At 51.2% G+C, this 16,513-nt stretch overlaps 1 protein-coding gene and 1 long non-coding RNA gene across 3 annotated transcripts in view; one reads left to right on the top strand and one right to left on the bottom strand.

Annotated features, from left to right (window-relative positions):
- The window catches only part of LOC134932353 (uncharacterized), a 231,816-nt gene that overhangs the window by 175,068 nt on the left and 40,235 nt on the right, over window positions 1-16,513 (bottom strand). The window lies entirely within an intron of this gene.
- LOC134932350 (uncharacterized) overlaps window positions 1-16,513 on the top strand; it is a 38,548-nt gene that overhangs the window by 15,027 nt on the left and 7,008 nt on the right. Inside the window, exon 6 of the mRNA XM_063926696.1 lies at window positions 20-213. Within this exon, the coding sequence (XP_063782766.1) occupies window positions 20-213 (194 nt within the window). The remainder of the gene's footprint in view (window positions 1-19; window positions 214-16,513) is intronic.

Below are 16,513 nucleotides of genomic sequence, written 5' to 3'. Positions count from 1 at the left end.
TAATAACTGTTTGTTTTAGCCCCTAGGGATCCATCAGAACCACAGCCCATGTTTACAGTGCCAGACCTTCCCATCCTAGCAGGGGGACTTGGGGCACTTGTGTTATTATTTGGGGCCCTGCTGTTCCTCTTAATACGGCTAGTGAAGAGTCATCGACAGCAGCAGCAGCAGATGAGCCAGACATCACTTGTCACAGAGAAGCACCCCAGTGTGGTATGGCATCTGACAGACTATTGTGGTTTTTATTTTCTTCTTAAACCTTAAAAAAATCTGAATAATAAATTCTGACCCTAACCAATTTATTACTAACATGATGATTGTTATTTTATTTTCAATTCCAGCTGTGCAAATATATTGCCCTTTTTGATAAATTATGCTAAATGCACAGACAAATCCTATAACAAGATCAGAGCCATATTCAAAAATGCCATAATTGGAAAAGATCCTATTATTAGATGTCTAGTATGAGCAGCCAGGCCTTTCCAGGAGTCACTGGCAGGGCTGCCATCAGAAATTTTGGGGCCCAGGACTGACAAAATAGACAGGGCTCCACTCCAAGGGCCCCTCCTCCCCCATAAACCCCCCTAGGGTTGTTCAATGCTGGTATGTGATGGTATGCCCAGTGCTGTGCCACTGCTATGCCCAGTGCTTTCAGTATAGTACCAATGATGAGCAGTGCTATGCTAAGCACTGTTCTAGCAATATGCCCAGAATTGTACCATGCAATATGCTCAGTGCTGTACCATGCAATATGCCAAGTGCTGACCCACCAGTTTTCAGATGTTACAAACCTGAGTACTGCTGCTACTCCGAGGTGCAGACTTGACTGCCTGCAGCAGGCTGACCTCGTCACCCCGCTGCTATGTTCACTGCCCCAGGCCTGCTCCTGGCACAGCTCACAGCCCCTGTCCAGCCCCTCTGCCATGGCACTCACTGACCCACACCTGATGTGTATAGAACCGTGCACAGGGGCTGGTCCGTTCACACAGCCTCCTGATGCTATTAGCAGGCACGCATACAGGGCGGAATCAGACTGATAACTCCATGTGAATGGGAGGCTGTGGGAGGAAGGGGGGGGAGAGAGAGTGTTCTGAGGAGATGAAGCTCTTGTGGGCAGGGGAGGTCGCGATTGGCCAATGAGCTGTGCCCGCCCCTCAAGGTACAATACGTGCAGGGAAGACTTGTTGATGCAGATAGGAGCCAGGATGGGCCCCCTCTCTATCTGGGCCGGGGACTCCTGTACCACTAGTCCCACCTTGATGGCGAGCCTGGTCACTGGGGTCTGAAAATGTGATTAGGAGATAACAGCACACACAACTCCATAGCAGTATCTCCTGGACATATTTACCAAAATGTATAGTACTCTGGTTTTGGCTATTATTGGGCACTAGGTGATTCATCGCACCCTACAGGCGCACTTCACACCGTCGTAAGGGGCTACGCCCCCGTAACCCTTGCACGCCCTTGTGGCGTGCAATATTTTTATTATATAGAGTATTACCTCCAATGATAATTGTGTGAGTGGTGAAATATGGCACGGGCAAAGGGCGTGCGATGGTTAAGGGGTCGTAGCCCCTTGCAACGGCGTGAACAGCGCACGCAGGGCCTGATGAAACACCTAGTAGGTGCTGTGGTTGGGGGAGTGGTGGGTGCGGGGGAGATGCGGATGGGGGATGGAGTCCGGGGGGGGGGGGGGGTGCCGCAGGTGGGGGAGGGGTGATTGCAGGGGTGCCACGGGTGGGAGAGGGGCGGGTGCGGTGGTGCCACAGGTGGGGGAGGGGCGGGTGCATGGGTTCCGCAGGTGGGGTTCCGGAGACACCGTGGGTGCGGTGGTGCAGCGGGTGCAGGGGAGACGCGGATGGGGGACGGGGTCCGGGGGTGCCGCGGGGTGGGGAAGAGGTGGTTGCAGGGTGCCGCGGGTGGGGGAGGGGCTGGCGCGGTGGTGTCGCGTGTGGGGGAGGGGCGGATGCATGGGTGCCGCATGTGGGGGGGGGGGGGGGGTCCGGAGGTACTGCAAGTGGGGGAGTGGCGTGTAATGCTTCTCCTACTGGAAGCAGCTAAGCCGCTGTCTTTCCATTGGCAGTGTCTCTCCCGGAGACTCGCACAGCAGCCAAGCAGCCAGTCACTATTGTTAGCGCCGGTGTCCCAATGCGCCGCATTACAGGGAAGAAGATGCACTCAATAAACTACAGCTCCCAGCAGGCCTTAGCGCCGGAATGCTTCGGAACTAAGGGCTGCTGGGAGCTGTAGTTTATTTAGTGCGTCTACTTCCCTGTAATGCGGCGCGTTGGGAGACCGGCACTAACAATAGTGACTGGCTGACAGAACTGACTGACTGGCTGAATCAATGTAAAAGGTGAGAGTGCTGTGTAGTGTCAGTGACACTGCACACCCACTGCACTGCACAGCACTGTCACCTTTTACATTGATTCAGCGTCCAGACATTACCCTCCGCGATATCACCCACTCTATCCATTACATTAGCCACCTGGCAGGCCAGGTGCTGTGTTGCGGAGTCAGGGCCTCTGGGGATCTGGGCGCGACTGTGGCGAGGAGGCACTTCTGTGACATCACGCGCAGAGGAGGCTCCGGGGCTCAGAGAGTATGTGTCACAGGGAGGGCTATGAAAGTGTTCCACTGCGCCGCTTTCATACACATCTATGCCGGTAGCCGCAGCAGCTTTTGTTCCACCTGCGCCGCGGCTAGGGATTGGGGATTGTTGATGCCAGAGGGGGCAGGCGGACTGGCAACAGGATATAGGACATACTTACTGACAATCTGGCTGCAGCTCCATCAGCCCCATTGTTAATCCTGCTCTGTGAACACACAGCAGCCAAAGGGCAGAGCCTCCCATTGGATGTAACCTATGTGGGAGGGCGTTTCTCGCCCAGTCAGCTGTGGACTGGGTGTGATAGACCTGCTGCTAACCCAATGAGAGCTCCTAGCCACGCACAGGATTATACACACAGGCACAGAGTCACAGATCTGGGCTATTATATAGGAGATTGTACAGACAGTGCACACCAATTACTATCATGTGCTGCCTATATTTCGCTATAACATCCTTTAATCTACAGCACATTATGTGTAATAGAGAGGCAGTAGAGATGCAAGAAAACACAGGTCACAGACACTGTAACACAGTAGCAGCTGAGCTGTGTGTAGCGCCTGCATAAGGCTTAATCAATTCTTGGGTCATTTAAAAGCCAAATATAAATAAAAATTACAATTATAAGGAACATAAAAAAAGGTGCATACACACTTGCCGATAAAATGAATGATGCCGCTTATTTTCACCCTTCCTGAGCGAGGTCATTCATTTTCTCGGCAAGTGTGTATGTCAGCAGCCTCGCTGTCCAAGAGCTGCGGCCACGTATAACGTCACTAAGCGGTATGAACCTCATATCGCTCAGTGTGTATGGCCGGCTACCGACCACCCGGCCTGGGAGGGGGAAACACTAGACAACGTTGTTCATAGAGCACGTCATCTAGTGTGTATGCACCCTTAGAGGTCAACTATTTTTGCTGTCAAGGTTATCTCTTATTATCACTGACCTGGTTTGGGAGTGTTGTGGACTCGGGGTTTCTTCCGGTGACCGGGAAGAGGAACCGCAACTGGGCCGCAGCAGAGATGGCCGAATATAAGTTTTCCTCATGCAGGATCAGGTCGGCAGACAGGAGGCACGCGTGGACGCTGATGGTCTCCTGAAAGACAGAACTTGAAAGGTGCTGGTGAATCAGAGAAGAATACCAGGTGCTGGAGGCACAACTGTGCTAACGTGCACTGGGGCTTGGAGACACTGAAGTGTTTGTAGGTGCTGAAGTGCTCGGAGGCACTGAGGTGCAGGGAGGCGCTGAAGTGCTTGGAGGCGCTGAGGCGCTTGGAGGCACTGAGGTGCTTGGAGGCGCTGAGGCGCATGGAGACACTGAGGCGCTGAGGCGCGTGGAGACACTGAGGTACTTGGAGGCGCTGAGGCGCGTGGAGACACTGAGGTGCTTGGAGGCGCTGAGGCGCGTGGAGACACTGAGGTGCTTGGAGGCACGGAGGTGCTGGGAGGCACGGAGATGCTCGGAGGCACGGAGGAGCTGGGAAGCACGGAGATGCTCGGAGGCATGGAGGTGCTTGGAGGCACGGAGATGCTTGAAAACACGGAAGTCTGGCGATCACCACTCCTGGGGAACTGATGATTCTCAGGCACTGATGCAGTGCCTGGTGCCTGAATTTATACTTCCCACCACCAGCTGGTTGGTTGGAAGTGCCTGATGACGTCACCTGCCCAGAGGCCGGGCTGAGCGAAGGGAGCCAGGAGCCGCCAGAGAGGACCAGCGCGCCCGGAGAGGTAAGTAAGGGGCCCTGGGCGGCGGCGTGACAGTACCCCCTCCTCTGGACACTTCCCAAGTTTCGTAGGGTGCTTGGCGTGGAAGATCCGGATTAGTCGAGGAGCTGAGACCTCAGAAGCTCCTATCCAACTTCTCTCCTCAGGACCATAACCTTTCCATTCTACCAGATATTGCAGGTTCTTATGAAGATAACGAGAGTCCAGAATAGTTTTGATCTCGAAGTCTGTCCCAGTTTCAGTTTCTACCAAAGTGGGGCTTGAGGGCTTAGAATGAAAACGATTAAGGATGAGAGGACGAAGGAGAGAAACATGAAAGGCATTCGGTATGCGTAGATGGGAAGGTAATCCCAACTTGCAGACCACAGGATTCAGGATTTGTAGCACAGGGTATGGACCGATGAACCTTGGGGCGAACTTCATGGTGGGTACCTTTAGCCGGAGGTTACGTGTGGAGAGCCAAACCCTGTCACCAACCTTGTATTGAGGAGCGGCTCGCCGTTTCTTGTCCGCGAAGAACTTGTATCGGACAGAAACCTTTTTAAGACTAGCATGAACCTTACTCCAAATTTGTCTGAAGTGTAGTAGAGTGGAAGTCACAGCTGGAACCTCTCCTGTTGGAAGAATTGGTAATTCCGGAACTTGTGGGTGGAAGCCATAGTTGATGAAGAACGGAGATTCGCCAGTGGAGGAATGAAATGAATGGTTATGTGCAAACTCTGCCCAAGGCAATAACTCTACCCAGTTGTCCTGTGAAGGGGATAGATACAGGCGGAGGAAAGTCTCCAAGTCTTGATTGACTCGTTCAGTTGCCCATTAGTTTGAGGGTGATAAGCGGACGAAAACTTAAGTTTAATTTGTAAGGCCGAGCAGAGAGCTTTCCAAAACCTTGCGGTGAACTGTACCCCGCTGTCACGATCCGGGTATCTGGACGCCATTACTTACCCTTCAGATGCCTCCTAAGGCTGGCTCAGCGTTCCAGGACCGGATCCCGCTGTTCCTGAGTTTCCACATGCAGAATGTCAGAGTGGTGATTTCATCAGCCGCGGCCTCCGCTGTGCCCGCGTGGTTAAATGTGCGCTTGTCAGTCTGGCGTCTCCTGTCTCCTGTGGCCGGCGTCGCCATTACTGTTTCAATTCTCACATGGATTACAAACCAAACTTCCCTCCAAGTGTCTGCATGGGCGCAGCCATCTTGGATTTTGTCATCTGATTATTTCCACCAATCTGCTGTTTGTATTGTTGATTTGCATAATTGCCTAGCCAACCCCTTCCTTGCTGCAGGTATAAGTATGCTGTGCCTGAGCAAGGAAGGCGTCAGTGCTTTGGTTGTCTAACCTAGTTCCAGTTTGTCTCTCTCCTGTGGTTGTCTTCCAGGTTCCAGCTCCTGTCTCCAGACTTCTGCTATAGAGACCCGCACCAGCATTCCATCTGCGGTGTAGCCTGACTCTCCGATCCATTCTGGACTCACCTGTTTCCAGCTACAACAATCACCTGCTTCCAGCCCAGCTTCCAGCAGTGTACAGCTTCTCTTAAAGGGCCGGTGTCCTTTCTGCAGTTTACCACTCTCCACCGGTATTATTATTTCACCGCTCTCAAACAATCACCTGCTTCCAGCCCAGCTTCCAGCAGTGTATAGCTTCTCTTAAAGGGCCGGTGTCCTTTTCTGCAGTTTACCACTCTCCACCGGTATTATTATTTCACCGCTCTCAAACTCCAAACTTCATTATTATTTCATCGCTCTCAAGTTCGTTTATTATTTAACTGGTTCCAGCCAGTATCCACTCCGTACCAACAACAGTCTGGTTCCAGCCAGTATCCACAGCAGCCGTTTTACCTTCAGCAGCCCAGCCTTTCCTGGAACATCAGCTGGTACGATCCTGGGTTCTCTCCATTGCTACAGTCAGGCCTGGTAAGGACTTTCCAACTAGAAAATTATAAGAACTGTCTCACACTACCAGTGCCTGTGGCCCTTGCCACCCTGTAGTACCCAGGAATTGTATTTATCCTCTGTTGACTTTTATGTTTCCTTTTACTGCTGCTGTGTTACGGAGTTTGTCATAATAAACATCATTGACTTTTATCCTGGTTGTCGTGGTCACGCCTTCGGGCAGTTATTCTACATGTTACTTACATGTCTAGGGGTCTGATACAACCTCCCAGGCTCCGTTACATCTCAGCCCCTACAACTGAGGCTGCCTCCCGTCAGCTCAGGCCCTCAGTTGTGACAGTAAGCACTGACCTAATGAATCCAGCCGGAGACCAGGATCAAGCGGCCAGGCCGATGCAAGAACTGGCAGCCCGACTTGAACATCAGGAGGCTGCACAGGGCCACATCATCCGCTGTCTCCAGGATCTCTCTACACGGCTGGATGGGATTCAAACGACCCTCCGTGGACCTGGCACGTCCGGTGCGTCCACTACAGTGACACCAGCTGTAACCCCACCCTCCTTACCCATTTCCAGTCCACATCTTCATCTTCCAACGCCAGCAAAATTTGATGGATCTCCAAGGTTCTGCAGGGGATTTCTCAATCAATGTGAAATCCACTTTGAGCTTCTACCTGGCAATTTCTTCAGTGACCGTACCAAAATTGCCTATATCATCTCCCTTCTCAGTGGCTCAGCCCTTGACTGGGCATCACCTTTATGGGAGAAGTCTGATCCCCTGCTATCCTCCTATACTGACTTTGTAGCTACATTCAGGCGCATCTTCGACGAGCCAGGCCGGATAACATCTGCTTCATCTGAGATTCTCCGTTTACGCCAGGGAACACGTACTGTGGGACAGTATCTTATACAGTTTAAAATCCTGGCATCCGAACTGGCATGGAACGACGAGGCCCTGTATGCTGCATTCTGGCATGGCTTATCAGAACGCATCAAGGATGAGTTAGCTACCAGAGACTTGCCCTCTAAGTTGGATGAGCTAATTTCTCTTTGCACGAAGGTTGATCTACGTTTCAGAGAGAGAGCAACTGAGCGAGGAAGATCAGCTACTCCTAAATCTTCTGCTCCTCCTCCTCGTCAACCATCTCCATCCAAGGATGAGCCTATGCAAATTAGTCGTTCCCGTCTATCTCCCGCTGAGCGCCGAAGACGTCTCTCTGAGTCTCTCTGTCTCTACTGTGCAGCTCCGTCGCACACTATCAATGCCTGTCCCAAACGTCCAGGAAACTCCAGATCCTAGCTCGCCAAGGAGAGGGCCGGCTAGGAGTAATGATCTCCTCTCCATCTCCTCATGACTGTAACCTCCCAGTGTCGCTCCAAATTGCTCAACGTTACAGGAACGTCATTGCCCTCCTTGATTCCGGAGCAGCTGGGAATTTCATAACCGAAGCTTATGTTAAACGGTGGTCCCTACCCACCGAGAGACTGTCCTCGTCCATCTCTTTGACTGCCGTGGATGACAGCAAGATTTTTGACGCAGTCATTTCCTTAAGGACTCTTCCAGTTCGTCTGAGAGTGGGAGTTCTTCATTCTGAGTATATTTCTTTTTTAGTGATTCCAAGAGCCACACATCCAGTGGTTTTAGGCCTTCCATGGCTCCGTCTCCACAACCCATCAATTGACTGGACGACTACGCAAATACTGGCATGGGGTCCCTCCTGTGCTGAGACTTGTTTAGCCAAAGTTCTTCCTGTTTGTTCTTCCTTCCCCAGGTCATCTGATGTTCCGCCTCCTCCATATCAAGACTTCACGGACGTGTTCAGTAAAGCCTCTGCTGATATCCTTCCTCCTCATAGAGAATGGGACTGCCCAATCGACCTCATTCCAGGGAAGGTTCCACCGCGAGGCCGAACTTATCCGTTGTCTCTGCCTGAGACACACTCCATGGAAGAGTACATCAAAGAGAACCTGGCGAAGGGTTTCATCCGACCATCTTCTTCTCCAGCCGGCGCAGGCTTCTTCTTCGTTAAGAAGAAAGACGGTGGTCTGCGTCCGTGCATCGACTACAGAGGTCTGAACGACATTACCGTCAAGAACCGATACCCTTTACCCCTGATTACCGAGCTCTTTGATAGAGTTAGTGGTGCAACTATTTTCACAAAGCTGGACTTGAGGGGTGCCTACAATCTCATCCGAATCCGTGAGGGTGACGAGTGGAAGACCGCCTTTAACACCCGTGACGGACATTATGAGTACCTCGTCATGCCCTTCGGATTGAGCAACGCTCCAGCAGTCTTCCAGCACTTCGTGAATGAGATTTTCAGGGACATCTTGTACCGCCATGTCGTGGTTTATCTAGACGACATCCTCATCTTTGCTAATAATCTCGAAGATCATCGTTTCTGGGTAAAAGAGGTTCTTTCCCGTCTCCGTGTCAATCACCTCTATTGTAAATTGGAGAAGTGTGTGTTTGAAGTTAAAACCATTCCGTTTCTAGGTTACATTGTGTCCGGTTCCGGACTAGAGATGGATCCTGAGAAACTCCAAGCAATCCAGAATTGGCCTATACCCTTAAGCCTCAAAGGGGTCCAGAGGTTCTTAGGGTTCGCCAATTATTATAGAAAATTTATACGAGACTTTTCCACCATCGTGGCGCCTATCACTGCATTAACCAAGAAAGGTGCTAATCCGTCCAAGTGGTCCGAGGAAGCTACACAGGCCTTTCACCTTCTGAAGCAACGGTTCATCTCTGCACCAGTTCTGAAACAGCCCGACACCGACTCTCCTTTTATCTTAGAGGTAGATGCCTCCTCCGTTGGAGTAGGAGCAGTGTTATCCCAGAGGGCCAAAGATGGACATCTACATCCTTGCAGTTTCTTCTCCCGGAAGTTCTCCCCAGCTGAGCGCAACTATGCCATTGGCGATCAGGAGTTGCTAGCCATCAAGCTCGCTCTGGAGGAGTGGAGATACCTGTTGGAGGGAGCTTCCCACTCAATCACCATACTTACCTACCACAAAAATCTTTTATATCTCAAAGGCGCACAATGTCTGAATCCTCGTCAGGCCAAATGGGCACTTTTCTTCTCTAGGTTTGACTTTAAACTCCAGTTCTGTCCGGGTTCTCAGAATCGTAAGGCCGATGCCCTTTCCCGCTCATGGGAGCAAGAAAATGAGTCCGAGTCTGCAGACAAGCATCCTATTATTAATCCGTTGGCATTCTCCACGGTAGGGATGGACTCTACGCCTCCACCAGGGAAAAGTTTTGTTAAGCCAGTTCTAAGGAAGAAGCTCATGCATTGGGCCCATGCTTCCCGTTTTGCTGGACATACAGGCATTCAGAAAACCCTTGAATTTATTTCTAGGTCCTACTGGTGGCCAACTCTGAAGAAGGACGTTATGGAATTTATTGCCTCCTGCCCAAAGTGTGCCCAACACAAAGTCTCCCGCCAGTCGCCTGCGGGGCAACTGGTTCCATTATCTGTTCCCCGTCGACCTTGGACCCATTTGTCGATGGACTTTGTTTCCGATCTACCTATCTGCAACAAGTTTAATACCATCTGGGTGGTAGTTGACCGGTTCACCAAGATGGCACATTTCATCCCTCTCACCGATCTTCCGTCAGCTTCCAAGTTGGCTCAAGTGTTTATACAAGAGATCTTCCGACTTCACGGTCTTCCTGAAGAGATCATCTCGGATCGTGGAGTACAATTTGTAGCCAAATTTTGGCGAGGTTTGTGTCAAGCCCTCCAAGTCAAGTTAAAGTTTTCCACGGCTTACCATCCTCAGACCAATGGTCAAACCGAGAGGGTGAATCAGGACTTGGAGGCCTTCCTCCGTATATATGTGTCTTCCTCTCAAGATGACTGGGTTCAACTCCTTCCTTGGGCCGAGTTCAGCCACAACAATCAATACCATTCCTCATCTTCTTCTACACCATTCTTCATTAATTATGGATTCCACCCTAAAGTCCCAGAATTCCAACCGCTTCCCGCAACTTCTGTTCCAGCAGTGGATGTCACCTTGCGTCAGTTTTCAAATAACTGGAGGAACGTCCGCGCAGCCCTGCTTAAAGCCTCATTCAGGTATAAGAAGTTTGCCGATAGGAAGCGTAGAGCGGTTCCTGCTCTCAAGGTGGGTGATCGTGTGTGGCTGTCCACGAAGAATTTGAGGTTGAGAGTTCCCAGCATGAAATTTGCACCTCGCTACATCGGACCCTTCAAGATTGAACAAGTCATCAATCCTGTTGCCTACAGGTTACAGTTACCATCCTTCTTGAAAATACCCAGGACATTTCATGTTTCTTTGTTGAAACCGCTGATCCTGAATCGGTTTCATTCCGCACTTCCTCCAGCTCCCAAAGTTCAGACTCAACGGGGAGTCGAGTACGAGGTGGCCAAGATTTTGGACTCACGTTTCCGTTACGGTCAGTTACAATACCTCATTGACTGGAAGGGCTATGGTCCTGAAGAACGCTCTTGGACCAATGCCTCAGACGTCCATGCTCCTGCCTTGGTCCGAAATTTCCACGCAAAGTTTCCTTTAAAGCCTAAGAAGTGTCCTGGGGCCACTCCTAAAGGGGGGGGTGCTGTCACGATCCGGGTATCTGGACGCCATTACTTACCCTTCAGATGCCTCCTAAGGCTGGCTCAGCGTTCCAGGACCGGATCCCGCTGTTCCTGAGTTTCCACATGCAGAGTGGTGATTTCATCAGCCGCGGCCTCCGCTGTGCCCGCGTGGTTAAATGTGCGCTTGTCAGTCTGGCGTCTCCTGTCTCCTGTGGCCGGCGTCGCCATTACTGTTTCAATTCTCACATGGATTACAAACCAAACTTCCCTCCAAGTGTCTGCATGGGCGCAGCCATCTTGGATTTTGTCTTCTGATTATTTCCACCAATCTGCTGTCTGTATTGTTGATTTGCATAATTGCCTAGCCAACCCCTTCCTTGCTGCAGGTATAAGTATGCTGTGCCTGAGAAAGGAAGGCGTCAGTGCTTTGGTTGTCTAACCTAGTTCCAGTTTGTCTCTCTCCTGTGGTTGTCTTCCAGGTTCCAGCTCCTGTCTCCAGACTTCTGCTATAGAGACCCGCACCAGCATTCCATCTGCGGTGTAGCCTGACTCTCCGATCCATTCTGGACTCACCTGTTTCCAGCTACAACAATCACCTGCTTCCAGCCCAGCTTCCAGCAGTGTACAGCTTCTCTTAAAGGGCCGGTGTCCTTTCTGCAGTTTACCACTCTCCACCGGTATTATTATTTCACCGCTCTCAAACAATCACCTGCTTCCAGCCCAGCTTCCAGCAGTGTATAGCTTCTCTTAAAGGGCCGGTGTCCTTTTCTGCAGTTTACCACTCTCCACCGGTATTATTATTTCACCGCTCTCAAACTCCAAACTTCATTATTATTTCATTGCTCTCAAGTTCGTTTATTATTTAACTGGTTCCAGCCAGTATCCACTCCGTACCAACAACAGTCTGGTTCCAGCCAGTATCCACAGCAGCCGTTTTACCTTCAGCAGCCCAGCCTTTCCTGGAACATCAGCTGGTACGATCCTGGGTTCTCTCCATTGCTACAGTCAGGCCTGGTAAGGACTTTCCAACTAGAAAATTATAAGAACTGTCTCACACTACCAGTGCCTGTGGCCCTTGCCACCCTGTAGTACCCAGGAATTGTATTTATCCTCTGTTGACTTTTATGTTTCCTTTTACTGCTGCTGTGTTACGGAGTTTGTCATAATAAACATCATTGACTTTTATCCTGGTTGTCGTGGTCACGCCTTCGGGCAGTTATTCTACATGTTACTTACATGTCTAGGGGTCTGATACAACCTCCCAGGTTCCGTTACATCTCAGCCCCTACAACTGAGGCTGCCTCCCGTCAGCTCAGGCCCTCAGTTGTGACACCCTCGATCAGAGACTATTTCTTGAGGCAACCCATGCAACCGAAAATGTTCTCGGACAAATATTAGAGCTAATTTAGGAGCTGTCGGCAGACCAGTCAATGGAACGAAATGCGCCATCTTCGAAAAACGGTCGACGATCACCCAGACAGTGTTGAAACCTTTGGAACAGGGCAAGTCGGTGACGAAGTCCATGGAAATGTGAGTCCAGGGTTTCATAGGAATGGACAGAGGACGAAGTAACCCTGCAGGAGGTAGGCGGGGAGATTTATGCTGTGTACACTGTGGACAGGAATTAACGTAATCCTGTACATCCTTCCTCATGGAGTCCCACCAGTAAGATCTTTGCAGAAACTTGTACATCTTCTGGACGCCGGGATGACCGGAAAACTTGGAGATATGGGCCCACTGTAGTATCCTCGACCGGAATTTAGCTGGTACGGACATTCTTCCACGGGGAGGACCTAGAGTAGTTGAGGCAGCGGAGACAGAAATTGGATTCAGAATTAAACTCCGCTCAAAAGAATCCTCTTCATCTGTGGGAGTTTGTGAACGGGACAGTGCATCCGCTTTAGTATTGAAAGTCCCGGCTCGGTACTTGATAACAAAAGAAAATCGAGTGAAGAAGAGTGCCATCTAGCTTGGCGAGGATTCAAGCACTGTGCGGTTTTGATATACAACAAATTTTTGTGATCAGTGTAAAATGGTAATCACATGTTTGGCCCCTTCTAAGAGATATCTCCACTCTTCCAAGGCAGATTTAATTGCCAAGAGTTCCTGGTCTCCAATAGTGTAATTTCATTCAGCCGGAGAGAATTTACGCGAGTGAAAGCCACACGGATGTAATTTCTTATCTGAGGCGTACTGAGAGAGAATGGCCCCAACTCCGACCGAGGATGTGTCAACTTCTAGGAAGAAAGGTTCCTCGAAATTTGGTTGTTGGAGTACTGGAGCGGACATAAAAGCCGATTTCAAGTGGGAAAAGGCCTCTATGGCTTCGGGAGGCCACAAACCCGGGTTGGAACCCTTTCTCGTCAAGGCGGTAATGGGTGCAACAATGGTGGAGAAACTTCTAATGAACTTTCTATAATAGTTCGCAAAACCCAGAATCTTTGTATTGCTTTCAAGGAGAGTGGCTGTGCCCAGTCCTGAATGGCGGAAAGTTTCTCCGGGTCCATGCGAAGCTCCATCCCCGAGATGATATAACCGAGGAACGGTATTGATGTTACTTCGAAGGTACACTTGGATATCTTGGCATAGAGATGATTCTCACGTAGACGGCGGAGTACCTCTTTGACCTGTATCCTGTGTTCAGCAAGGTCTTTGGAAAAAATCAGTATGTCATCCAAATACACCACGACACTTAGGTATAACATGTCTCGGAAGATTTAGTTGACGAATCCCTGGAAGACAGCAGGAGCATTGCTAAGACCGAACGGCATCACCAGATACTCATAATGCCCATCCCGGGTATTGAAGGCGGTCTTCCATTCATCTCCCTCTCTGATGCGTATAAGGTTATAGGCCCCCCTCAAATCAAGCTTGGAAAAAACGTGGGCACCACGAACTCTATCAAATAGCTCTGTGATTAGAGGCAAGGGGTATTTATTTTTGATGGTAATATCATTTAGGCCGCGGTAGTCGATACATGGTCTTAACCCTCCGTCCTTCTTTTTCACGAAGAAGAAACCCGCTCCAGCCGGGGAGATAGAGGGGCGAATGAATCCCTTGTGAAGATTGGACTTGATATAGTCTGACATAGCTTGTGTCTCTAGAAGGGACAGAGGATAAATGCGACCCCGGGGCGGCATTTTCCCTGGGATGAGGTCAATGGGGCAGTCCCAAGACCTATGGGGTGGTAACTGGTCAGCCGCCTGTTCCGAGAACACTTCCTTGAACTCTTGGTACGCCTCCGGGATAAGCTCTTCCTCCGCCTTAGTAGAAACACGAAGCGGACAGACAGGGGTGAGACAGTTAGCGAGACAAAAAGAACTCCAAGACCGAATCTGTGCGGTCTTCCAATCGATATGGGGATTGTGAATTTTGAGCCAAGGCATTCCGAGTACCAGATCGTGATGCATTTCCGGAATCACCAGGAACTCCAAATATTCTTGATGTAGAGCCCCGACCTGTAATTTAACTGGAACCGTGCGTTCTGTTATGATGCCCTTGGATATCCTAGTACCATTGATAGCTGTCAAGGAAATAGGCCGTTCGATGGACCGTACTTCCAAATTCAGGCTTTGGACACAGAGGGAAGAAACGAAATTCCCCGCAGCCCCGGAGTCCAACAGGGCTTCAAAAGACTTGGAAGTAACCTTGGTGGTTAACGTTACAGGAAGCAAACAGTCCGAAGTCGGAGAAGATTTGGTCGTAACCCCCAACTTGACTCCTCCGGAACAAGCTAGGCCTGCCCGTTTCCCGGATGGGATTTGCAGGACTTGATGAAGTGACCTGCAGCTCCGCAGTACAGACAGAGTTTACCCTCATGACGACGCTGTCGCTCCTCCGGGGACAATCAGGATCGGTTAATCTGCATGAGTTCGTCCGGACTTGGGACCACCGCTTGCCTTGCAGGGGGAAGCCGGAACCTAGAACGATCCGATAGACTACGTTCACCTCCACGTTCCTGCATCCGGAGATCTACCTTGACACAGAGAGAGATCAATTCCTCTAAAGAATCCGGAAGCTCCCGAGTGACCAACTAATCCTTCAGGCGATCAGAGAGACCGTTCCAGAAAGCAGCTCTCAGAGCCTCATTATTCCAGCGAAGTTCAGAGGCAATGGTTTGAAAATGAACCACATTCTGACCCACGGATCGGGAGCCTTGACGGATGCGGAGCAAGTCAGAAGAGGCCGAGGTCATCCTGCCGGGCTCGTCAAAAATTAGTCGAAAAGACGTGATGAATTCGGAGTAATTGGAAACCAGTGAATCAGAACGTTCCCATAATGGAGACACCCAATCCAAGGCAGATCCTTCCAGCAGAGAAATAATATATGCCAACTTGGACCGGTCTGTAGGAAAGTTATGTGCAAGTAGCTCGAAATGTACCTCGCATTGGTTTAAAAAACCACAACAATTTTTAGGATTCCCATTATAATGGGACGGAGTAGGCAGCTGAAGGCGCAGAGTGGCACCGGCCGATGGTTGAACATTGCTGGAAGCGGCAACTGGTGCGGCTACTGGAACTGGTGCCGGAATTACCGAGGCTAAAGACGCCTGAATCTGATCCAGACGCCCGGACAACTCCTGGAGGTACTGCATCACCTGACCTTGTGCCGCTTCCTGACTTTGTACTCGGGAAGCCAGATTCTGGATGGCACTTGAGTCCGTGTTCCGATCCCCCGGGTCTATGAGGCCTGAGTATACTATCACTGACCTGGTTTGGGAGTGTTGTGGACTCTGGGTTTCTTCCGGTGACCGGGAAGAGGAACTGCAACTGGGCCGCAGCAGAAATGGCCGAATGTAAGTTTTCCTCATGCAGGATCAGGTCGGCAGACAGGAGGCACGCGTGGACGCTGATGGTCTCCTGAAAGACAGAACTTGAAAGGTGCTGGTGAATCAGAGAAGAATACCAGGTGCTGGAGGCACAACTGCGCAAACGTGCACTGGGGCTTGGAGACACTGAAGTGTTTGTAGGCGCTGAAGTGCTTGGAGGCACTGAGGTGCAGGGAGGCGCTGAAGTGCTTGGAGGCGCTGAGGCGCTTGGAGGCACTGAGGTGCTTGGAGGCGCTGAGGCGCTTGGAGACACTGAGGTGCTTGGAGGTGCTGAGGCGCGTGGAGACACTGAGGTGCTTGGAGGCGCTGAGGCGCTTGGAGGCACTGAGGTGCTTGGAGGCGCTGAGGCGCATGGAGACACTGAGGTGCTTGGAGGCGCTGAGGTGCGTGGAGACACTGAGGTGCTTGGAGGCACTGAGGTGCTTGGAGGCGCTAAGGCGCTTGGAGGCACTGAGGTGCTTGAGGCACGGAGGTGCTTGGAGGCACGGAGATGCTTGAGGCACGGAGGTGCTTGAGGCACGGAGGTGCTCGGAGGCACGGAGGTGCTGGGAGGCACGGAGATGCTCTGAGGCACGGAGGTGCTGGGAGGCATGGAGATGCTCAGAGGCACGGAGGTGCTGGGAGGCACGGAGATGCTCGGAGGCATGGAGGTGCTGGGAGGCACGGAGATGCTTGGAGGCACAGAAGTGTGGCAATCACCACTCCTGGGGAACTGATGATACTCAGGCACTGATGCAGTGCCTGGTGCCTGAATTTATACTTTCCACCACCAGCTGGTTGGTGGGAAGTGCCTGATGACGTCACCCGCCCAGACGCCGGGCCGAGCGACGGGAGCCGGGAGCCGCCAGCGAGGACGGCCGCAGAGAGGACCAGCACGCCCGGAGAGGTAAGTAA

The sequence above is a fragment of the Pseudophryne corroboree genome, chromosome 6, assembly GCF_028390025.1.
Source record: "Pseudophryne corroboree isolate aPseCor3 chromosome 6, aPseCor3.hap2, whole genome shotgun sequence".
NCBI lineage: Eukaryota > Metazoa > Chordata > Amphibia > Anura > Myobatrachidae > Pseudophryne > Pseudophryne corroboree.
This window is presented reverse-complemented; position numbering and strand designations above follow the sequence as displayed.